The sequence below is a fragment of the Nelumbo lutea genome, chromosome 6 (genome assembly GCF_056320005.1).
Source record: "Nelumbo lutea isolate HS-2025 chromosome 6, American lotus-T2T, whole genome shotgun sequence".
Lineage (NCBI taxonomy): Eukaryota > Viridiplantae > Streptophyta > Magnoliopsida > Proteales > Nelumbonaceae > Nelumbo > Nelumbo lutea.
Genome location: NC_142689.1, coordinates 24452647 through 24477156, shown reverse-complemented (window position 1 = coordinate 24477156; position 24510 = coordinate 24452647). Strand labels below are relative to the sequence as shown.

Genomic DNA, 24510 nt, shown 5'->3' with positions numbered 1-24510 from the left:
TCACAATTCCAGCCGGGGGGGGGGGGCATTCAGGAATTCTGCGAGAATTCTGTGCACTCTTAAACACTTGGGAAGCCATTATTATTGGATAGGTATGCTCCGAGATCTTCAATGGCATATTGCTGAATGTGGGGTGTCTCAACAGAAAAATAGGAAGCCTAATCACTAGCTGGGATTTTGGAGCTGCTCAATAGAAGCTTATCTGTGTTGCTCTGCAGGGGAAAGGCCCAAGCAGTGGGCTCACTGGCTCCATGGACTTCATTACAAGTCTACCTTGTTCAGCCAGCAAATAAGTTATTCTGGTGGTGGTTGACCAGCTAATGAAGTACGGACACTTTTCAGCTCTACCTCACCATACACAGCTGCCAAGTGTTCGTGAAGGACATGGTCAAGCTGCTTGGGACCCCAAGGTCCACCGTTTCTGATCGAGACCCCTCCTTCCTCAGTCACTTCTGGAAGGAATATTTCCAGCTGCAGGGTACCAAGCAGTTCCATTCCACCAGCTATCACTTTCAAACGGACGAGCAAATGGAGGTTCTCAATAGATGCCTAGAAGCTTATCTGTGTTGCTTTGCAGGGGAAAGGCCCAAGCAGTGGGCTCACTGGCTCCCATGGGCCAAGTATTGGTACAATACGACCTATCACCCTGCCATCGGCATGACCCATTCAAGGCATCATATGGACGTGACGACCCCCATACTCTCCTATGAATTGGGAACCACTAAAGCTACTGAAGTAGAATCCACATTAACAATCCGAGATGAGTTCCTAAAAATTTTCAAGGCCAATCTATCTAAGGCCCAACCGAGGATGAAGACCCATTATGATGCTTGTCACTGACATGTAGAATTTCGGGTAGGCGAGTTTGTCTATCTAAAGCTGCAGCCCTATAGGCAAGTCTCAGTAGCTCATCGGGCTTGGCATAAACTTGGCTTTGTAGCCTATTAGCTCGAGCTCCCTGCTACCACCAAGCTCCACCCTGTGTTCCATGTTTCCCTCCTCAAGAAGGCCTTAGGCCCCCTCACCAATGTTGTTGCCACCCTTCCCTATTTCACAGAAGAAGGGGATCTGGAAACTAAGCCCACACGCATAGTTGACTTCAGGTGGTTACACCCAGGACATCAAGTGATCCCAAAAGCAAAGGTTGAATGGGCTGGTCTGCCACTAGATTTTATGTGCCTTAGGAGAACTCACCCCTAGAAAGCTAGCTGTTAGATGAAGGGAACCCAAGCACATATATACCCCATTACAGCATCCCATACTATCGATGTGGGATACCTCACATTAGCATCCCATACTACCAACTTGAGACATATGGATCTTAACATTCCACCATGCTCTGCAGTCCCGGCGCTCACGCAGGCTGGCTTTGCACTAGTCCACCCAGTCCCGGCCAAACACTGCAATACTGACATCACCACCTGCGCCGCATGATTGCAACTGGGAGGCATAGTGTAGGCTCTGATACCATTTGTTATGTGCCTTAGGAGAACTCACCCCTAAAAGCTAGCTGGTAGAGGGTGGGAACCTGAGCACATATATACCCAATAACAGCATCCCATACTACCGATGTGGGATACCTCGCATTAGCATCCCATACTACCAGCATTGGACAAATGGATCTTAACACTAGAAGATGCCACATGGGAGCCATACCTGCAGCTTCAAGACAGGTTCCCTAACTTGGACCTTGAGGGCAAGGTTAACCTTAAGGAGGGGGGAGTTGTTGTGACCACTTCAGCCTACCTATGCCTAGGCCCCAAAGCCCACAACAGTCCAGGTGCAAAGCCACCCATCATGCAACAGTTCGTTAGAAGACTGAGGGGACCAGTAGCCATGGCAGCAGATCCGATTCCAGAGAGTTACATCTACACATGGGAATATGTTGAGACCCAAACACCCCCTCCAGAACCCACTAGGGGAGTGGAGCAGGCCGCCACCTATCAGCCATTGACAAGAAGACAGAGGAGCTAGGCGGCAGAGCCCCAGAATTAGTTACACTCAGAGTTGGTTACTCTGCCACCTGAAGATTTTCCACCCATGTTATCTGCCAGAGTTAGTTATTCAGAAATCAGAGAATATTCCCTATGATATTACACCTATAGGCCAGCTATATAAGGCCATCATCACATAATGAAAGCAATGAATGATTCTCCCTTAATTTTCCTCTCCCTGATTCCAGTTTCTTCCTTCCCTCCCTTCTCTCTTTTCTCTCCATCTTCTGTTTCAGGAGGTCAAGCCTCCCTCGAAGAGGTTTCCGAGGTGAGCGGAAACTCACCAAGTTGGTATCAGAGCCAGGTTGCAGACCAGCTATGCCGCAGACAAGATCCTCTACCATGGAAGACAGAGTCGACCAACTTGAGATTGGGTTCCATCAGGTACTGAACAAACTCAGGGATCTCAAGGTTGTCATCTCTAACCTCGCTTCCCAACAACAATCTGGCGAGACCGGTCATCCAACAGGGGCCAATGCCTCTGTTTCTGGTAGCCAGGGAACTGGGGGTTACCCCGCCGGAAAGGTTACTAAAATCAATTTTCCCAACTATTCTGGTGGAGATCCCATTCCTTGGATTTTCAGAGCAGAGAGATTCTTCGAGTATCATGAAACCCCTGCACACCAGCGCGTCGCCATCGCTTCCATTCACCTAGAAGGAGATGCTATTCTCTGGCTTCAGTGGTATCGACAAACCCATCCTCAGGTAACTTGGGCGGAGTTCACAGAAGCCTTGTGCATCTGTTTTGGGCCGACGACGTTCGTGGATTACGACGAACTCTTCACTCGACTAAAACAGACCGGGACAGTAGCAGACTACCAGCTCGAGTTCGAAAGAATGACGACCAAGGTACATGGATGGCCGGAGAAGGCTTTGGTAGGGTGTTTCGTGGGAGGTCTCAGAGAAGACATCCGCTTGGAAGTGAGTGCTCTTTGACCAGCGACAGTGATGGCAACGGTGGGAATGGCTCGCCTGCAAGAAGAGAAGATGGATAGCATGCGCAGAACCAGCAAGCCTTCCTACCCGAATGTGAGGGCTCCCCAGCGGACCGAACAACAACCCATGAAACAAATTGGGGATTCTCAGAAGCCCATTCTGCCCAGGCCCACTGTGCCCTTCAAGCGCCTCTCATGGCTGAGATGCAAGTCCAACGCGAGAAGGGCCTCTGCTACAATTGTGATGACAAGTTTGGACCGGGCCATAAGTGCCGAGTCCAGCGAGTGTTTCTCCTTCAAACAGAGGAAGAACCGGAAGAAAACGTAGAAGACTGTGAACTGATCTCAGTTGAACCAGAACCGGGGGAGCCGAGATCTCCTTACACGCCCTCATGGGCCTCAACCCTCTTCAGTCCATGCCAGTAGAAGGAAGGTTGGTGGGCCTATCTGTGATGATCTTGATTGATAGTGGCTCAACCCTGAATTTCATCACTTGCCGATTAGCAAGGCAACTAGGTATGTCTATACAACCCACTCCACTCTTTTCAATCTATGTGGCTAATGGAAGTCAGTTGACATGTAATGGTGTGTGCAAGAAGGAAAGGATCCTTATACAAGTCCACTATTTCGTGGTGGATCTCCACCCATTGGGCCAAAATGGGTGTGACCTCCGAGTCCCCAAGGTGATAATGGACTTTTATCAAGATGGTCAAACTTGCCATCTCCAAGGGGTGCGACCTCTGAGTCCCCAAGGTGATACTGTAACTTCCATATTACGGGCCTCCAAGGATACTGGACAGCCCTTATTTATGCACGTAGGCATGCAGTCCACAGCTCCAACTTTAAACAATCAAGGTTGTGACCAACCCACGGAAGCCCAACACGAGGCACTACGATCGATACTTGATCAGTTTGTTGATGTGTTCAAGGAACCAAGCCAATTACCTCCACCCCGGGCCCATGACCATCAGATACCCCTCTTACCAAATTCTAAACCGGCCAATGTGAGGCCATATAGATACCCCTATTTCCAGAAGCTAGAAATTGAGAAGGCGGTAAGAGAGCTAATGAACAAAGGGCATATACAAACCAGCACCAACCCATTTTCATCCCCTGTACTCCTAGTAAAAAAGAAGGATGGCAGTTGGCAGTTTTGTGTAGATTACCGGGCCCTGAATCAGATTACAGTGAAGGACAAGTTCCCGATACCCCTCATTGATGAACTGTTGGATGAGTTAGAAGAAGCACAGGTGTTCTCCAAACTGGATCTGCGATCCGGGTACCATCATATCCGGGTTCACCAGGCCGACATCCACAAGACCGCTTTCTGAACCCATGATGGCCATTATGAGTTCCTGGTTATGCCGTTTGGGCTCACCAACGCCCCCTCCGCCTTCCAGGCCCTTATGAATGACATTTTCAGGCCTTTCTTAAGGCAATTTGTTTTAGTATTCTTCGATGACATTCTGGTTTACAGCAGGGACTGGAGCACCCATATGGAACATCTGAGACTTACTCTCACCACTCTAAAGGAACATCAATTACATGCCAAAATGACCAATTGTTCTTTTGGACAAAAACAGATACAATACTTAGGCCATGTGGTTGCAGCAGGGCGGGTCATGGCACACCCAGAAAAGATAGAGGCCATCCAAAAATGGCCCAAGCCCACTACTGTTAAGGCTCTCAGGGGTTTCCTTGGGCTTACAGGGTATTATAGGCGTTTCATTAAGGGGTATGGGCTCATGGCCGCCCCTCTAACGTGCCTGTTGAAGAAGGATTCTTTCAGATGGGCTGATGAAGCCCAACGGGCCTTTGAAGACTTGAAGACAGCAGTTTCGAGCCCTCCAGTCCTTATTCTTCCAGATTTCACTCAGCCGTTTGAGATTGAGTGTGATGCCTCAGGTACAGGGGTGGGGCCGTCTTGATGCAGAAGGGACAGCCCATTGCTTGCTTCAGCAAGGCCTTATCAGCCACCCACCAGAACCAGTCCACTTATGTCAAGGAGATGATGGCAGTGGTAATGGCAGTCCATAAATGGCGTACCTATCTATTGGGACGCCAATTTATCATAAGGTCAGACCAACGAAGTCTGAAATATATAGCAGAACAAAGAGTGCACACTCCAGAGCAGCAAAAGTGGCTAAGTAAACTGATGGGCTTCAACTACCGAATAGAGTATAAACCTGGGCTTGCTAACAGGGTAGCTGATGCCTTATCATGGGTAGAAGAGCTGGCCCAACTAACCTACTCTCAGCCCAGTTTTCCCTTGTTTGAAACCATAAGGCAAGAAGCAAGGACTGATCCGCAGCTGCAAGACATTAGGGAAAAGTTAAGGCAGAACCCTTCCCAAGTTGCAGGGTACCAAATTGTGGGACCAGACCTCTTCTTCAAGGGACGGTTTGTGATTGCTCCAAATTCTAGCCACAAAACTGAACTATTGAAGTTGTTTCATGATTCCTCCTTGGGAGGACATTCAGGAGTGCTTAGGACTCTAAAGAGGCTCAGCAGACACTACCATTGGGTAGGTATGTGCAAGGATGTGTTACACTATGTATCTGAATGCCAGACCTGTCAACGGCAGAAATACTCCTCACAGTCTCCTGCGGGCCTCCTACAGCCCCTGAAGATTCTAGAGTAAGTATGGGAAGACCTCTCCATGGACTTCATCACCGGACTTCCCTGTTCTTTAGGGAAGGAAGTTATCATTGGTAGTAGTTGACCGTCTCACCAAGTATAGCCATTTCTCTGCCCTGCCTCACCCTTACACCGCAGCAACGGTGGCTGACATCTTCATACGGGACATCGCCAAATTGCATGGGACACCAAGATCCATTGTATCGGACCGTGACCCTGCCTTCCTAAGTTCATTATGGAAGGAATACTTCCGATTGCAAGGAACCCAACTGCACCCATCCACAGGTTACCACCCCCAGACGGATGGACAGACTGAAGTTCTTAATCGGTGCTTAGAAGCCTAACTGAGGTGCTTCATAGGGGAGAAGCCCAAATAGTGGGCTCACTGGCTTCCATGGGCAGAATAATGGTACAACACAACTTATCAGTCAGCAGCAGGAATGACACCCTTCAAGGCTCTATATGGCAGAGAACCTCCTCCCATATTACCTTATGAATTTGGGTCGACTAAGATGGCAGAAGTAGAGACTCGCCTACTGGCTAGAGATGAGATCCTTAGACTGTGTAGAGAAGATGGGCCGAATGGCCCATAGGTTGTATATTCTTCTTGTTATTTTTTGTTTCTTTTCTGTAATGGGCCTTATTTTGGGCCCATCCTGTCAATATTAAGCTCTTTGTAAATTCTTTCCCAACTAAGGGCCTCCTTGTAATTATTCAAATATATCTACTAAAACAGTGTTATGGGGCTGAGAGAGGGTGAGTTCAAAATCCTCTTCTCAGACCCTCATTGCAGAACCCTCAACTCTCCTCTCTTCAGTTTCTTCATGGTATCAGAGCGTATCTGAACTTGAATATCCTAGGGCTGGAGGCTTAGTCACGTACTGCCTGATTCTTGGAGGTCATTGGACAAGCCTAAGACTAGAATCTCTTGGAGAAGGGGTTCGGTGACCAGGAAGAATCAGAGAAGAAGAAAAAAAAGGGGGGAAGGGGAACAACTCAGTTCTGTTTTGAAGCTCGACTGTGTTTGGACTGTTGAAGCTCGAACAGTAAGTTGTGCTCAGTTTTCTGGTTCTGTTTTGAAGCTCGATTGTGTTTGGACTGTTGAAGCTCGAACTGTAAGTTGTGCTCAGTTTTCTGGTTTTGTTTTGTTTTACCTTCGACTGTGTTTGGATTGTTGAAGTGTCCGAAAATCCTAGCTGTTCTGTACTACCTTCGACTGCATTAAATCTGGTTTAACCCAGAAATTTCTGGGCTGTTTTTCTCTTCTTCTTGGACTGTTAAAACCTACCGAAACTTCCTTGTAACAAGGCTATGTATTGTTACTCTTGTTTGGCTGTTTTAGGGGGCTGTACGAACTATTTTTAGGGTCTTTTCACTTTCTTGACAGTGGGGTTGTCTCTATTTCCCACACTGTGTTTGTGAAAAGGCCTATTCAGCAATACCGATTGGTACTTACTCTTCTTGACTGAGTGTACAACTTTGAAAAGGTACTTCGGCTGAGTGCACAGTGCCTAGGAGTTTCTAATTACTTCTTGAAGCCTGAACTCAGTGTATTGTCTTCTTGTGGTCGGCTGAACTCAGTGTGTTGCCTCCTTGTGGTCGGCTGAACTCAGTTATTGCTTGTCCTTATTCAGTATACTTGTAGAAGTCATCTGAAATCATATTTGGAGTGTTTACATGATGTACTCCTCAGAGTTTGAAAACAAAAGTGGTGCTGAATATGGACTGGTTCAGGGGACTCCAAGTGATTCCTTATTGACTGTGACCACAGTTAAACTAGATGGAACTAATTATCTGGCATGGTCACAATCAGTAAAGATTCATGTATGTAGTAGAGGAAAGTGGGGGTTCATTTCTGGGAGTAAGAAGGCTCCCCCAGAAGATGATTCATCCTACGAGAGGTGGATGCAAGAAAATTACAGTCATTGGGTGGCTTGTGAACTCAATGCAGCCACAAATCAGTCAACACTACCTATGGATGAATTCAGCAAAGGAAATTTGGGACAGCGTTGCAGAAACCTATTCCCAAAAACTCAATGTGGCTCGGGCATATAAATTGAGAAGTGATGTAAAGAATTTAAGGCAAGGAGAGAAACCTCTTGCTGTATATTTCTCAACCCTGAAATCCCTATGGAAAGAGATTGACCTAATAGAAGCTGTAACTTGGGACACCACCAATGATGCAGAGACCTACTGAAAATTGGTTGAAAGGAACAGGGTTTTTGAGTTCTTAACTGGACTAAACCCAAAATATGATATCACAAAACAAAATATTCTTTCCAAGGAGTGTCTCTTTGTCACAAGCTTATGCATTGGTGAGTAGTGAAGAGAGCAGAAGGGCTGTCCAGGTTCAAGGGGCTGATATTAATGATCACTTTGCCAATATGGGGATTAAACCTAAAGGGAATTTTGGAACTTCTAGTGGCACAGGAAAGAAAGAAGTTATATGTGAGTACTGCAAGAAGCCGAAGCACACCAAAGACAAGTGCTGGAAGTTACATCCTAATCTTGTTCCCATTCGGTTTCAGAAAAAACATGATAGTAAAAGATCAGGAAGTGCAAATGTAGCTGTCAGGCCAGATAGTGAAGAGATGTTTGCTTCTGCACAGTTGGCAGCCATGAGAGCAGAATATGAAAAGTTTGGGAAGATGATCAGTTAGCTGAGTGATGTGACCTTTCCTTCCAACCCTTCAGGAAATTCTACTGCTTCAGCATTTGCTCATTCAGGTATAAGGGCTTCTGCCAATCATGCTACCTCTTCAGGTAATCTCAAGATCCCTTGGATTATTGACTCAGGTGCTTCTGACCATATGACCAATCTGTCTACCTTGTTTGTTTCATATGACTTACTTCCTGGACGTGATAAAATCACTTTAGCTGATGGTTCACTTGCCCCTATCTCTGGTATGGGAACCATTAAGGCTACGGATTCCTTGTACCTACCTTCTGCACTTCATGTACCTAAACTAAATACAAATCTGTTGTCTGTGCGCAGTTTAACCAAGTCACTAAACTGTTGTGTAACATTTTTCCTTCCTACTGTGTTTTTCAGAATCTGGAGTCTCAAAAGGTGATTGGGAGTGGCCATGAGGCAAACGGAATATACCTGCTTGATACTCCGAGACAATGCACTGATCATCTTGGGAATGTTGCTCTTGGATCTGTCTCTTCAGAGTCTGTTAGTCGGATTATGTTGTGTCATTGTCGTTTTGGTCATCTGTCTTTTTCTACCTTGAGTCATCTATTCCCTGAACTGTTTAAGGGAATTAGTCTGTCCAGTCTTCATTGTGAGTCTTGTGAATTGTCAAAGCATTGTAGAAGCAATTATCATTTGAGCAATAAAAGATCTTTTGTTCCTTTTAATATTGTGCATTCTGATGTGTGGGGACCTTACCACTTACCCTCCATGGGTGGCTACAAATATTTTATCATGTTTATTGATGACTTTTCACGGTTCACTTGGATATTTCTGATGAAATCCCATGATGAAGTTCCAAGACTTGTAAAACAATTCCATGAATTTGTTCTAACCCAATTTGACACCAGGATTAAAATCTTCAGATCGGACAATGCAAAAGAATACTTTGAGAAAAACCTATCCTGCTATCTTTCTGACATGGGGGTTATTCATCAAAGCTCATGTGCTAGGACCCCAGAACAGAATGGGGTTGCTGAGAGGAAAAACATGCATATTGTTGAGGTTGCAAGAAGTATCTTATTTGCCTCACATGTTCCTACCAGGTTTTGGGGTGATGTTGTACTTACTGCTACCTATCTTATAAACTGCATGCCATCCAGGGTTTTGGGGTTTAAGCCTCCCTTCACTCTTCTTCATCCGGACAAAGACCTTTTTCCTGTTCCTATTTGTGTCTTTGGCTACACCTGTTATGTACATGTTCCAAGTGTCCAAAGGCATAAATTTGAACCCAAAGCTCAAAAGTGTATCTTCCTTGGTTATTCCCCCACACAAAAGGGTTATTGTTGTTTTGATCCAAAGTCTAGCAATCGGTATGTCTCAATGGGTGTCACCTTTGATGAGTTTTCCCTTTTTAATGGTTCATCTCCAGAAGGACATTGTCCACAGGGGGAGGATTTGACACAGGTGTTTGCTCTTCCTCTTCCTGTCCCTGTTGAGTCCCTTGATGTGTCTGCCTCTCCTTCAAATGAATCAAGGGTGGATCAGTCGTTCCATTCTCCTTGTCCCAGTACTCTACCTCCTCGTCTTATCCTCAACCCCAAGGTGTATCAAAGGCAAAGATCCAGAAATGTGCAGGTTGTTTCTCCTACAACACATGAGCCTCATACACTTCCATTCACAGAAGAGACATCATGTATTGGTTCAGCACCTTTGGATTCATCCTTCCCTGACCTTGATATTCCCATTGTTGTTAGAAAAGGAAAACGGAAGTGCACTGCACACTGCATTTCCAAGCACCTTTCTTACAATTTGCTTTCACCTTCATACTTTGCCTATCTCTCTTCTGTTGCTTCTCATCCTATTCCCAGGTCTGTGTCAGAAGCTCTTAAGATTCTAGAATGAAGGGATGCTATGAAATCTGAAATCGATGCCCTACACAAGAATGACACATGGGAAGTGGTGGATTTGCCTGAAGGGAAGGATCCTGTTGGTTGCAAGTGGGTCTTTACTATCAAATACAGAACTGATGGCACCATTGAAAGGTACAAGGCCAGGCTGGTTGCAAAAGGCTATACACAAACATATGGGATTGATTATTTAGAGACTTTTGCACCTGTTGCCAAGATGACATCTGTGAGGGTTCTTCTATCTTTAGCTGCTCACTTTGACTGGCCCCTTTATCAATTGGATGTGAAGAATGCATTTCTGAATGGTGAATTACATGAGGAGGTTTACATGTCTCTTCCTTCAGGGATGTATGGAACTGATATGAAAGGGAAGGTATGCAGGCTGAATGGTGAATTACATGAGGAGGTTTACATGTCTCTTCCTTTAGGTTTACATGTCTCTACCTCTGGGTATTGCAGCTTGGTAGCTGGTAATGTTGTTTCTTGGAGAAGCAAGAAACAACCGATTGTTGCTCGGTCTTCTGCTAAAGCAGAATACAGGGCCATGGCACATGGGGTTTCTGAATTATTATGGCTTAACCTTTGATGGAAGAACTTGGAGTTGAATATGACAAGCCAATGATGTTGTACTGTGATAATCAGGCTGCCATCAACATTGCTCACAACCCAGTGCAACATGATAGAACCAAGCATATTGAAGTTGATCGACACTTCATTAGGGAAAGGGTCTCTTCGGGTGAAGTGTGTCTTCCTTTCATCACATCTGAAGGACAGTTGGCAGATTTTCTCACCATAGGCATTCCCAAGGCAAAACTTCAGCATGATACCAGCAAGCTTGGCATGATTGACATCTATGCTCAGCTTGAGGGGGAGTGTAGAGAAGATGGGCCGAATGGCCCATAGGTTGTTTATTCTTCTTGTTATTTTTTGTTTCTTTTCTGTAATGGGCCTTATTTTGGGCCCATCCTGTCAATATTAAGTTCTTTGTAAATTCTTGCCCAACTAAGGGCCTTGTCTTATTTTGGGCCCATCCCGTCAATATTAAGTTCTTTGTAAATTCTTGCCCAACTAAGGGCCTCCTTGTAATTATTCAAATATATCAAATAAAACAGTGTTAGGGGGATGAGAGAGGGTGAGTTCGAAATCCTCTTCTCAGACCCTCATTGCAGAACCCTCAACTCTCCTCTCTTCAGTTTCTTCAGACTGCTCAAGGCCAACTTGACTAAAGCCCAGCAAAAGATGAAGGCCTACTATGACTCTCACCACCGCCCACTAGAGTTTCAGGTAGGTGATTTTGTCTACCTTAAGCTCCAACCTTACCGCCAGGTCTCAGTGATGAGACAGGCTTGGCACAAACTAGCTCCCAAATATTATGGGCCCTATAAGGTGCTGGAGAGAGTGGGCCTTGTTGCTTACAGATTGGACCTCCCTGCTACCTTGAAGCTACACCCGGTGTTTCACATTTCACTTCTCAGGAAATCTGTGGGGAATCATACCCCTATCTCACTGAACTTACCCCAATTTACAGATGAAGGGGACATTTACACGGAGCTTGTCAAGATTGTGGATTTCCAATGGGTTCGGCGAGGAGGGAAGTTGGTGCTAGAAGCCAAGGTTGAATGGGCCGGTCTGCCTCCAGAAGAGGCCACATGGGAACCTTATCTAAGGCTGAATGAGAGGTTTCCCAACCTAGACCTTGAGGGCAAGGTCAGTGCTAAGGGGGGAGGAACTGTTGAGACACAAACACCCCCTCCAGAACCCACTAGGGGAGTGGAGCAGGCCGCCACTTATCAGCCATTCACAAGAAGACAGAGGAGCCAGGAGGCAGAGCCCCAGAATTAGTTACACTCAGAGTTGGTTACTCTGCCACCTGAAGATTTTCCACCCATGTTATCTGCCAGAGTTAGTTATTCAGAAATCAGAGAATATTCCCTTTGATATTACACCTGTAGGCCAGCTATATAAGGCCATCATCACATAATGAAAGCAATGAATGATTCTCCCTTAATTTTCCTCTCCCTGATTCCAGTTTCTTCCTTCCCTCCCTTCTCTCTTTTCTCTCCATCTTCTGTTTCAGGAGGTCAAGCCTCCCTCGAAGAGGTTTCCGAGGTGAGCGGAAACTCACCAGAATATCTGATTCTCATGATGAGCCTTCTGAGCCAGTATAAAAGGGCTCCCGATTCTGTAACAAGGAAATGAATAGAAAACTTTCTTCTTCCTCTATTTTCTCTGTTCTTAGGAGGCGAGTCACCCTAGAAGAGGCTACCGTGGTAGGGGGTTCCTACCAGGAACATAGGAGATAGTGTGGCAGAACAAAAGAAAAAAATGTCTTGGATTCAATACTCATTGGATCAGCATGAAATGCATTTTAGTTTGTCTTGAGACTTTGAGAATTGTTCACTAATAATAATAGTCTATTCAATGGTTTCATTTGGAGTCGGTTTTGGAATGAAAGATTTACCTATAATTATCCTCATTAGTGTAACATGATTAGCACTTACATTAGAACTGAAGTGTAAGTTTTATAAGGTATTTATTTTTGATAAAAAGGTATCTATTGTTGGGCAATCAATAAGAACACATCTTTAAAATGAGTACAATAGAGACGAGGATTAGGAGATAGATGAATGGCAAAACTATCAAGAGATAAACTAGAAATGAGTGTATAAAGGAGAATTCGATGCAACTTGAAGTCTGTATGTGTGTGTGTGTGTGATGGAAGATACTGGCTGAACTTTGACCAATCAGAACCCCTCTTGAACTTTGATGTGATTGGTTACCACTGTTATGATACCAGTTGATTGGTTGTGTATGTATATATCTGATATTGGATTTTGTGTTTCTCATACTGGTATTGGAATTTTGCTATTTATTCTTGTTTATTTTCTATCTATTTTGTAGAGAATGTGGATCAAATAGGGTGGTTGGTTTTACTTAATTATTTGTCTCTGAGATTGATAAATTTTGAAGGGTGGCCCAGGTCAACCACAAAACTTGGGTCGGAATTTTTCCATGTGGATGCTATTGGAAAGAGTGAGATTTACATTAGATGGTCTTGAATGCAATAAAATTGGTGTCAGTTATGAGGCTTACAATGGGCAGCCAAACTTTTGCGCCTCACCGTTTCGGAGTTGCTTGCATAATCAGTTGTGGAACTTTTGGGAAGTAAGTATTTCAATCAAACAACTAATTAGTTTCTTTTTGCACTGTTGCCACATGCCTAAGCTTAGTTATTTCATTTGTTGTTGGAACTATTGTAAACTTGAAAATCTTTTTCTTTCTTTTCAATTACCAAAAAAAAAAAAAGAATAAAGAATTTCCAATTATTGTGTGGCACATTTCTGCAATGTGGGCTCAGTAGTCACTCATCAACTAAGAAAGGTGATAGGTCCGGTCCAAACTTACTAAACGGATTATTCTATTTTGCACAATGTCCACCAATGACTGCAAGATGTTCATTTTTGAATGAGAGAAGGGGGTTATGCACATCCATTCACTCCAGAAGGGATTTACCTACTTCTTGAGGGCAACCCAAAGAAGAGAAGTTTGGGCAACGTTTGAAGTATACCAGTTAAGAAACAAGAGACAACTATTCTGGTAACATAGAAAGGGAGCCATGCTGCTTGCAGATTCTGTATGATTCTTGGGTTCATTCCTGAGGGGTTTGGTTCTTGGTTTTCCATGTTTAGATCTTTGTGAAATTGTTCTAGAAAACGTCTCATGCCAAAAGTATACATTAAAATATACTAAAGTGAGAGATTCATCACATTTGGAAGGTTTGAGATGCCTTATTCTCAAGGTTCTACTAGGATGATGGGTAGCAATATCTTAGCCATTCCCCCAACCACTCCCCGGATCATAAGGGACTATTACACAGGGAAAGTCTTGGCTATGTTTTCAGGTTTCTTGGGGTTGGGAGACTCGCTAAAGGCAGAACTGATGGCACTACTACAAGGCTTAAGACTTGCCAAACAAGAAAACTTTCAGCAGTTGGAAGTAGAGGGTGATTCGAAGCTAATCATTTCTTGGGCAAAGAATAAACAGCTCACGTCATGGATCTATAGGCATGAGTTTAGGGAAATTGAAAGCATAAAACAGGAGCTGATCATAAGGGACTACTACATATCTTCCTCACAAAATGAAGCCCTCAAACACCCAAAGAAAAAAAGAAAAGCACAAACAAGAAATAAGTTAGTAAGACAATTCAAGGAGAAAAATGCAAAAATTACTTTACTAGCTTACAAGACATGCTAAAAATAAAAAAGAGGAGAGTCATGAAAATATGTCCTATATTACTTACTTTTAGATTATTGTGATTGCAAGGGGATTTCCATGCTTGACTGTGTGGTTCAGACAGAGTGGGTTAGTTTTTGCTTAAATTGTGTTGCTTTTGGCATTTTGAGTGGGTTTCTTTGAGGAGAATGGGTCTATCATGGGAGATAAGTTTATGAGGGTTCTCTCTCTCTCTCTCTCTCTCCCTCAGCTTTTTGTCATGCCCTGTAAGGCTATGCTACTATGAAATGATAGCTTTAGAGTCCACTGGTCAGACTGGCTTGATTAGTAGTGGTGTCAATTTAGCTAAATCTAGGCCTCATGAATGGAATATTTGTAATGATCCAATTGAAAGAAATTTTGGGTAAGAATTGGTATTCTACCAATTCAAGTGTTTCCAATAAATTGGAATAGTTAGATCATTCAAGATTTTGAATCATTGACAAGGTGATTTTGGTTAGTTTGGTAGCAGCTAACTAATGGGTTTAAGGGGTCGAATTGGGCATTTCAAGGTTTTGGGTTTGGAGAAGACAATAATGAAGTCTAATTTGTCTTTTGGGTTCCCTCTCATGGATCCAAACACAAGGAAATCTTTTTTGATCAGGGGTTAAATATTTGAGTTTAGGGTAGAAAATAGTATATGAAACTAGGGGTTTAAATATACCTAAATGGCCATCATTGGGTTACTAGGCTCTTTAGTATAATTCTGTGTTGTTTTTTTAATCCTCAGTGGGCCCACCTGATTTTTGATACGTTGCTATGGGTTCGTTTGAGCCTACAGATTAATATGCCTATGCAATGATTAGACCTTGCATTTGGATGTTGATACCAAATTAATCTTTCAGGTGATTCTGAATGAATAGAAAAAGGTGGTTCTGACTGATTTATTATTATCTTGAAAATCAGCATTCATTTGTTTTTATATTCTTATGGTTTTTCTTAAAATTGTATGGATAATTTATATTATTTTCTGACAGGCCGATCAGAATCGAGTTCGTCGGAACCAAATGCCCCTATATGGTGTGGAAGGAAGGTTTGAAAGGATAAATGAGCATCCAGTTATGTTCTAAAGTTGTGGTTTTATTGTGAACTTTGTCCTTATGCATTTTACTCAAAATTTTACTTGGAACAATGTGCAGGATGCAGGGCCACATTCATTCTCAATAGGAATCACTGAAGTTCTTAATTCAAATCTATTGATAGAACTTAGTGCTGATGACATAGAATATGTCTATCAAAGGTTATCACTAATATGCTGCAAATGGTTTATCTTCACTTGTTTTTCTTTCACTTAAACCTACACTTATGTATTGTTTTCATATTCTTTGGGCCCTTCATTTGTTATTTAACAAAATATTATTCTAAGAGAAACTTCTGTAAATCTTTCACTTAAACCTACACTTGTGTATTTTGTCTTTCTAAAACGTATTTTTTTTGGTTGCTATTTAGTAGTTTTATCTGTTTCTTCTTTGTCCATCAAAACATTAAATACTTGAAAAATAATTTTTCTTGATCATCTACTGTAAGCTAAAATTTTGAGAAAATATTATTGAACTTCTGTTGATTGACTCCATGTCATATATCATTGTCAAACTTGCATTGTTGTATACATTTGTTGATTTATATTAGGGAAATAATGATAATAACTCCTCATTTTTCTTCAGAAGCCCTGGGAAAATTTTAAGTGTTACTATTCCAACTTTTGAAGCCCTCACTCAATTTGGCATTGCTACCATCACTGTCAAAAACATTGGTAAACTGGAAGCATCATACAGCTTAACGGTGTCTCCTTTGAATCTTCCACTGCACATTCTTTCATGAGTATTAACAGTGATTACACATCTAACATGTAAATATGATGATGATATTCTTTCTTGCAGTTTGATTGCTCAAAAGGTGTCACCCTCATGGAGGTAACCTTTATGTCATCCGTGTATGTAAAGTTGTAAACCAGTATAAACATTATCTTTAAGCACTCAGAAATGATTTGTTTCACAGAAAACTAAAAACTTCATATGGTTCTAGGAGCAATTCTTCATAATGAAGCCTGAAGAGATTGCAGTTCGCTCGTTTAAGCTGTACCCAACAACAGATCAAGCAGCAAAATATATATGTGCAGGTAATTATCAAGTACAAGATTAGTATGTAAGAAAGTATGAAATATATTTTTGTTGAAATGCTTATGCTTGATGCAGCTATACTAAAGGACTCTGATTTTAATGAAGTTGATAGAGCAGAGTGCCAATTCACTACTACAGCTACTGTTCTTGACAATGGATCTCAGGTTTGAAGAAAGCTAAGAAATATTCTTGAATCCATTTCATTGTTTCATTTTCAAGATAACAATGATGTTTACTTAACTCTTAACTAAGAAATTCTATATTTGTTTGTTGTACTTTTAAAATGTGATTTTAAGGTTATGTAATTGCGGACAGACTTTACTTCTTAGGTTTAGATCTTTAGCAGAAGTTTTGTAGGTTTGAGTTGTTTGCAACAGTAGAGGTGGCAATGGTGTGGTGGAATGTGCAGAGAATGTTAGGGCAATTAGAAAAAGCGGGGCCCTTCCAGACTTTCTATCCTGCACCTTGGACTAGAAATATGGGTGTGCAAGACAGCCAGGCCTCCTAGCAGAGTAGTACAAACTTGTATTTGTTTTTGTTTTTACTGTAGCTACTGTAGCTACTGTAGCCACAGTAGTCCGAACCAGTAAGGAGAAGAAGAAAGAGAAGAGAAGAAGAAGAAGATGAAAGAACTGTCGAACTTGATAGCTAAACCCTATCAGTCGACCTCTTAATAGTGATTAGGCTTCTAATTAAATGTACAAGGACTAAACTGCCCCTACTTAAGTATGGGACAGAGAACCTCTAATAAGACTGCCACATAAGCTCATAACTTAACCAAGGTGAGATGACTAATCTACCCTTATTCCGCTAACTCTAACACTCCCCCTCAAGCTGGAGAATATATATCATATAATCCCAGCTTGTTACATATATAATTCACTCTCCCTTAGCTTAAGGCATTTGTAAACAAATCTGCCCACTGATCACCTGAGCTTACATGTTCTGTGCTTATCTCTCTAATAAGAACCTTCTCCCTCACAAAGTGGCAATCAATCTCTATGTGCTTTGTTCTCTCATGAAAAACAGGGTTGGATGAGATATGGAGCGCAGCTTGATTGTCACAGTACAACTTCATAGGTTTATCCATGTGGAACCCGATTTCTTGTAGGAGATTCCTCAACCACACTAATTCACATGTAGTGTGTGCCATGGCTCTGTACTCGGCTTCAGCACTGCTTCTAGCCACAACCGTATGCTTTTTACTCTTCCACGTCACAAGATTTCCTCCAAGAAATTTGCAGTAACCTGTAGTAGATCTTCTATCAGACACAAAGCCCGCCCAATCTGCATCCGTGTACCCAACTACTTCAAGTTTTCCTCCTGGTTTATACAATAGCCCACGACCTGGAGCTCCCTTCAAATATCTTACAATTCTAAGAACTGCATCCCAGTGAGATATACGAGGGTTCTACATAAATTGGCTCACCACACTGACTACAAAGGAGATGTCTGGTCTCGTGATAGTCAAATAGTTCAGCTTCCCCACTAGTCGTCTATACCTTCTAGGATCATCAAATATTCCCCCTGTATCACCGCTCAACTTAACATTTGGTTCCATAGGAGTCTCAGCCGGTTTTGCACCTAACAGTCCTGTTTCGTCCAATAGATCGAGAACATATTTTCTTTGGCACAGGTTTACACCTTGTCTTGATCTAGCAACTTCTATACCCAAGAAATACTTCAATGTCCCAAGGTCTTTTGTTTGAAAATGATTTTGCAGAAAGACCTTGAGTTTGTCGATCCCCAATTTGTCACTGCCAGTTATGACAATATCATCCACATAGACCACTAATAAAATCTTTCCAGCTTCTGAATCATAGCTGAACACTGAGTGATCAACCTGGCATTGTTTCATTCCAAAATTCTTCACCACTTCACTAAACTTCCCGAACCAAGCACGAGGTGATTGTTTCAACCCATAAATTGCCTTTTTCAGTCTGCACACCTTACCAGCCTCCCCCTGAGCAACAAACCCAAGTGGTTGCTCCGTATATACCTCCTCTATAAGGTCACCATGAAGGAAGGCATTTTTTATGTCAAGTTGAAATAAGGGCCAATCATACATAACTGTCAGGGAAATTAACACACAGACAGAGCTAATCTTAGCCACTGGAGAGAAGGTCTACATATAGTCCACTCCATACAACTGTGAATACCCTTTATCAACAAGTCTGGCTTTCAGACGCTCCACACTACCATCTGGCAAGTATTTAACAGTATACACCCATTTACAACCCACAACATGCTTACCAGGGGGAAGAGTAATGAGCTCCCACGTGTGAGTATGTTGAAGAGCAGAGAGTTCCTCCTCCATTGCCTGCCTCCACCCAGGTGAATTAAGAGTCTCTTGGACATTGTTAGGTATGGAAATAGATGACAATAGTGAAACAAACTGGCGATGTGAGGCGGAAAGGCAAGATACTGAAACAAAATTGGAAATGGGATGTAGAGTAGAACTACGCTTACCTTTCCGTAAGGCAATGGGTAGGTCAAGTCCTGAAGGTTCAGCAACAGGAGCAACGACAGGATCTACGGACAAGGTAGAAGCTGGAGGAGGGGCTGGTGTCGTTCGACGTGTATTCACTTGCCGAATTGGTGGTCATTCAGTAGGGATCTGCACTGGATGAGATGATGAGTCAACTCCAACAGGAACACCCGGAACGGGATCACTGACCGGAAGAGGAAGAGGAAGTAAAGGTGGAGACGAAGATGCTTCAGTTCCTAAGAAGAAGGGAACAGACTCAAAAAAGGTGACATCAAGACAGACATAGCACTTCCGAGTAATGGGATTGTAACACTTGTACCCTTTTTGAGTCCGAGAGTAGCCAAGAAAGACACACTTAATGGAGCGTGCATCCAACTTGTCTATTCCAGGACTCAGATTGTGAACAAAGCACACACAACCAAAGATACGAGGTGTTAATGGAAAGGGAGACAAGGTGGGAAACAAGATAGAGAAGGGAGAACGACCATGAAGAATAAAGGAGGGCATCCGATTAATGAGGAACACGCAGTAAGTACAGCATCACTCCAAAACCGTTTAGGAACACTCATATGATGAAGAATAGACCGAGCTGTTTCAAGGAGATGACGGTTCTTCCGTTCAGCCACCCCATTTTGTTGAGGAGTGGATGCACAAGAAGTTTGATGAATGATGCCATGTTGTTCTAAATATTGTTGAAAGGAAGTTAGAAAATATTCACGACCATTATCTGAACGAAGAACTTTGATTGGAACACCAAATTGTGTATGTATTTCAGCATGGAATTTTTGAAAAATGGAAAATAATTCACTTCTTTCTTTCATTAAATAAATCCATGTCATTCTTGAACAATCATCAGTAAAAGTGACAAAATACTTGTAACCATTATAAGACTCTATTTTGATTGGGCCCCAAACATCTGAATGAACCAAAGCAAAAGGACTCAACATACGACTTTCAACTCTAGGACTGAAGAAAACACGACAATGTTTCCCAAACTGACACGACTCACACTGTAACACTGACAAATGACTCAAAGACGGAACTAGTATCTTGAGTGCCTTGAGAGAAGAATGTCCCAGTCGACAATGCCACTGTAGAGGAGTGAGTGAAGTCTGAAGTGCAACTGACGATCCACCACCGTCAAGGTAATACAATCCACCAGCTTCATGCCCCCCACCAATCTTCTTCCCCGCCCTGAGATCCTGAAAAACACAAGAGGAAGGGAAAAAAGTAACAAAGCAGTTAAGAGTCTTGGTTAATTTACTAACAGACATAAGATTGAATGGAAACTTAGGAACATATAGAACAGATGATAAAGAAAGAGAAGCCATGTCAACATTGCCAACACCACAGATGGGAGAGGAGGAACCATTGGCAAGGGTAACAATTTGAGATGTGGAAGTTTCAGAGAGAGAAGAGAACACACCTGGAGTCCCGGTCATGTGATCAGAGGCTCCAGAGTCAATAATCCAAGGAGAGGTTTTAGATGACAGGCAAGCTATACCTGAGTGGGCAAGAGTAGCAGTAGTGTGCTGTGAAGTGGACTGAAGGAACCGCTCATACTCATCACGCGGTACACTCACCATCTCCCTTCCGGAAACAAATGTAGATGTGGAAGGAGTTAGGTCTGCCTGTTGATTATCACTGACATCAACCCCACCAGCAATAGCATGATTGGCCCATTTAGAGGGAGGGCGGCCATGAAGATCATAACAGAAATTTACGGAATGTCCTTCCCTGCCACAGTGGGTACACTTCCTTGTAGAGCTGCCTTTTTCTTTGCCACGGCCTCCCCCTGAGTCACGACCACCACCACCGCCAAATATGGAACCACCACAACCTCCTCGGGAGGCATGTCTTCCCCCTTTCGTACCATGTCCACCTCCTCTGGCTGTTACAAAAGCTGATCTATCAGACTGTGTGGGATTCTCTATCTGTCCCAAAGAAATCCTGCGGAGCCGAGCAAACACTTCCTCAAGTGTAGGAAGGGTAGAGCCCCCCAATATTTGGGCTCTAACTGGTTCATACTCTGATTTCAACCCCACTAAGAACCTTGTGACATCTAGTTGTTCCCTCTGTTGTTGCTGAACTTTAACATCTGGAGTGAGAGGATGATAGACATTGAGTTCATTTCTGAGGTTCTTCATACTGGCATAATACTCTTCTAGGGTTTTATTTCCTTGTTGCATACCAAAGTACTCCTGATAGAGCTGATATACCCTTGTAGTATTATCTTGCCCAGAATACAGCTTCTTGGCATGTTCCCATATGTCCTTAGCTGTATCTAAGAACATGAAGTTGGCACTTATTTTGGGTTCCATACTGTTCCATAGCCATGTCATGATTTGAGCATCCTCCTGTTCCCAATCATCAAACCCTGGAGAGTCAGCCGGTGGTTTATCTTCTTTCACATGCTTCACTTTTCTCTTTGCCTTGAAAAAAACTTCCACCGACTTGGCCCATGGAACATAGTTCTCACCATTCAGTTTAATTGAGGTCATCTGTACACCTAGATAGTCAGAGGAAACCACCACACTAGGTTTCTGATCACTACAGCTATCTCCCATTGCTTCCATGATACTCTTTCAATGCTGCCTCTAATTTGAATTCCCAATCACCAACTAAGTGCTACTGTCAAGAGTTTGATGTTCCAGAACCTACAGCAGTCCCTAAACACAATGATAGATACACACGCCTTTGTTCTTATCCACACCACTACTGATTTCACAAAAAAAAACACAGACTACACTGACATTAACTCAGCACTTACTAACCACATGCAAGCTCATTTACAACTACTCAACAAAAACTCAACTAGCTGTCACACCACTACTGCTGTCAAAAGTTCGTGCATTACAAGCACCACCACACAGCCATAGCTGTCACACACAATACAGACCTGCTTTAACGCTTTTAAGAGGGCACCACAAGACCAACAAAAAAAAACTCAACTAGTACCATTGCATTACACCTTGCACCATTCGGCCACCTACAGTAGCAGCCCTTACACCATTTGGTCACTGTAAACACAGCCTGTTCTTGGAATTTTTTCCAAGAACCAGGGCAACAACCAACTTAGTTTTCTAGGTTCTGATCAGTCCTCTCAAGTTCTTGAAGATTTTCAACCCAGAAATACCAACAGCACACAGAGGAGAGATAACCAACCTTCGTTTGAGAGCTTCAGCCAACCACTCACTGCTGAAGTTGTTTTCTTAGGAAAGAAGGTTCTGTGCACCAGAAAAAAACTGTGATGTTTCAGGCCTGGGACGAATCACTTTTCTCCATTGACAGCCCAGAGAAGAAAAGGAGAGAACTGAAGCACGAACTGAAGTTGTCACGAACTGAAACAGGTCACGAACTGAAGTTGTCATGCTCTGATACCATGTTTTTACTTTAGCTATTGTAGCTACAGTAGTCCGAACTAGTAAGGAGAAGAAGAAAGAGAAGAGAAGAAGAAGAAGATGAAAGAACTGTCGAACTTGATAGCTAAACCCTATCAGTCGACCTCTTAATAGTGATTAGGCTTCTAATTAAATGTACAAGGACTAAACTGCCCCTACTTAAGTATGGGACAGAGAACCTCTAATAAGACTGCCACATAAGCTCATAACTTAACCAAGGTGAGATGACTAATCTACCCTTATTCTGCTAACTCTAACAGTTCTGTTTTCAAATTTGCATGGATTTGACTCGAGAAGTTGATTATCAGACCTTAACACAAGTGCAGGCTTCAAGATCAAAACAATCCCTAATTGGATGGGCAATTGATCCGTGGTTAGCTCTTGGTAGTTAGGATTATTTAAGGTGGGATTCAATTCTACTTTCACACGCAAAATATTGAATGTATATAATTACCAAAAAATGGACAATAAATGGGGAAGAGAACTTATGTTCAATGAGAATGTGGAGTTTTTGTTTGACTAAATACCCCAAATTTTGAATTTGGTTGCTCTATAATTGTAAGGGAAAAAATGTAATTTGAACAACCACTTTTCTACTCATTCAAATCCCTGTCATTAAGTCTAGGCTGTTTAGTTCACAGTCAAAACTGGAATCAAAATCCCTTGGAATTGGAATCAGAATGGTCTATTCCGTAGCCTGTTTGGTTCAAATAGGAATTGGAAATATCTGGAGCTTATGCCCAAGGGAGGGGGAGGGAATGGCTATTCTCTCAAATGGGGGAATTCCATTCCACCATGAATGGGAATGGATTCCGATTCCGTCAAACCAAACAATTGGAATGGGCATTCTGATTCAAATTCCAGACCCCTATTCCAGTGAACCAAATGGGCCCTTATATTTAACTCCTTTTAACATTCATTGAATCCTATTCTTTACTTGAATACCCCTTTTTCTAATTTGTAGTCTCTCTAATTGTGAGGGCACAAATTGTAATTTGAACTACTACATTTCTCCTCATTCAGTTCCCTCTCATTAAGTCTTATATTTAGGGTATTAACTCTTGTTCTTTCATTGAATCCTATATTAATTAACTATATCAAAGAAAAATAAGTGTGACAAAGAATAATTGTTTTATTGATGATAGAAATAAAATACAAATTTAACCTTTTGGGTCAAATGTGTAAACCCTTGATGTCATAAATAAATAATAATAATAATAATAATTAAAAAAGATGAAAACACACAAAAGTATAAAAGAAATACAAAAAATTGTAGAAAACATTTGGGCACCTCTCTAATATCATTTTTTGAAGATAAATAAAGAAAAAAAATTATTAACTAAGGACAACGAGAAGAATACAAGCGGTGCTGAGGCATCACCCAAAATGGAACAAAACAATTAAGACCCAAAAAACATCTTTCATGCAGAACTCAAACACCCCACACCACTCCCAAACAACCAAAGAGGAAACAATAAAACCCTGAGGAATATCCCCAGCTCGCCTTCCAAAGGTCACGGCCGGAGAAAACCTCATAATCTGAACCACCTGCCCAAAGGAAACAAAAGACACCCTTCCCTAACCTCCATCGGGATTGTTAGCAACCTCTTTCTTTTTCTTGCCAATTCTTTTTTTCTTCTTGATCCATTTATTAATTCCAACCGCCAAAAGGCCCCCTTCAGTCTAGCAAACACCTTTGCCACTGGAACAGATCTGTTAAATTTTTTATGTCTAAACCTTTTAACTGCATTAGGAGGATCCTTGTAATTCTTCCTTTTGTCCTGAATCTCATTAATTCTTTCAAGCTCTAGGACTGCATTTTTTTTTCAAACACTTGCTTTGCTGCCTGAAAACCTCCACTGTTATGCGATGTCCTTGCTTCACTCTGAAGATTGCCGTCCTTCTCCCCCTCAGCCCCATTAACAAGAACACCAGAATTCGAACTATCTGTCTTGCTATCCTTCAAAGGCCCCTTAGAGTTTTCTTCTACTTCCACAAACGCTTTCCTAGCAAAATCCACTCCACCAAAGAAGAAAAGACCCAACGATCTTCTCATCTCTCTAATATCATATTCATCGTATTAAACAAAAATAAGTGTGACAAATAAGAATAATTTTT

General features: G+C 42.4%; 1 protein-coding gene across 2 annotated transcripts in view; it reads left to right on the top strand.

Annotated features, from left to right (window-relative positions):
• HAP2 (hapless 2) overlaps positions 1-24510 on the top strand; it is a 126199-nt gene that overhangs the window by 74734 nt on the left and 26955 nt on the right. For both annotated transcript variants that reach the window (XM_088949774.1, XM_088949775.1), the window contains exons 9-15: positions 13082-13276; positions 15361-15441; positions 15523-15623; positions 16048-16165; positions 16264-16296; positions 16409-16502; positions 16579-16667. In XM_088949774.1, coding sequence (XP_088805900.1) covers positions 13082-13276; positions 15361-15441; positions 15523-15623; positions 16048-16165; positions 16264-16296; positions 16409-16502; positions 16579-16667 — 711 coding nt within the window. The remainder of the gene's footprint in view (positions 1-13081; positions 13277-15360; positions 15442-15522; positions 15624-16047; positions 16166-16263; positions 16297-16408; positions 16503-16578; positions 16668-24510) is intronic.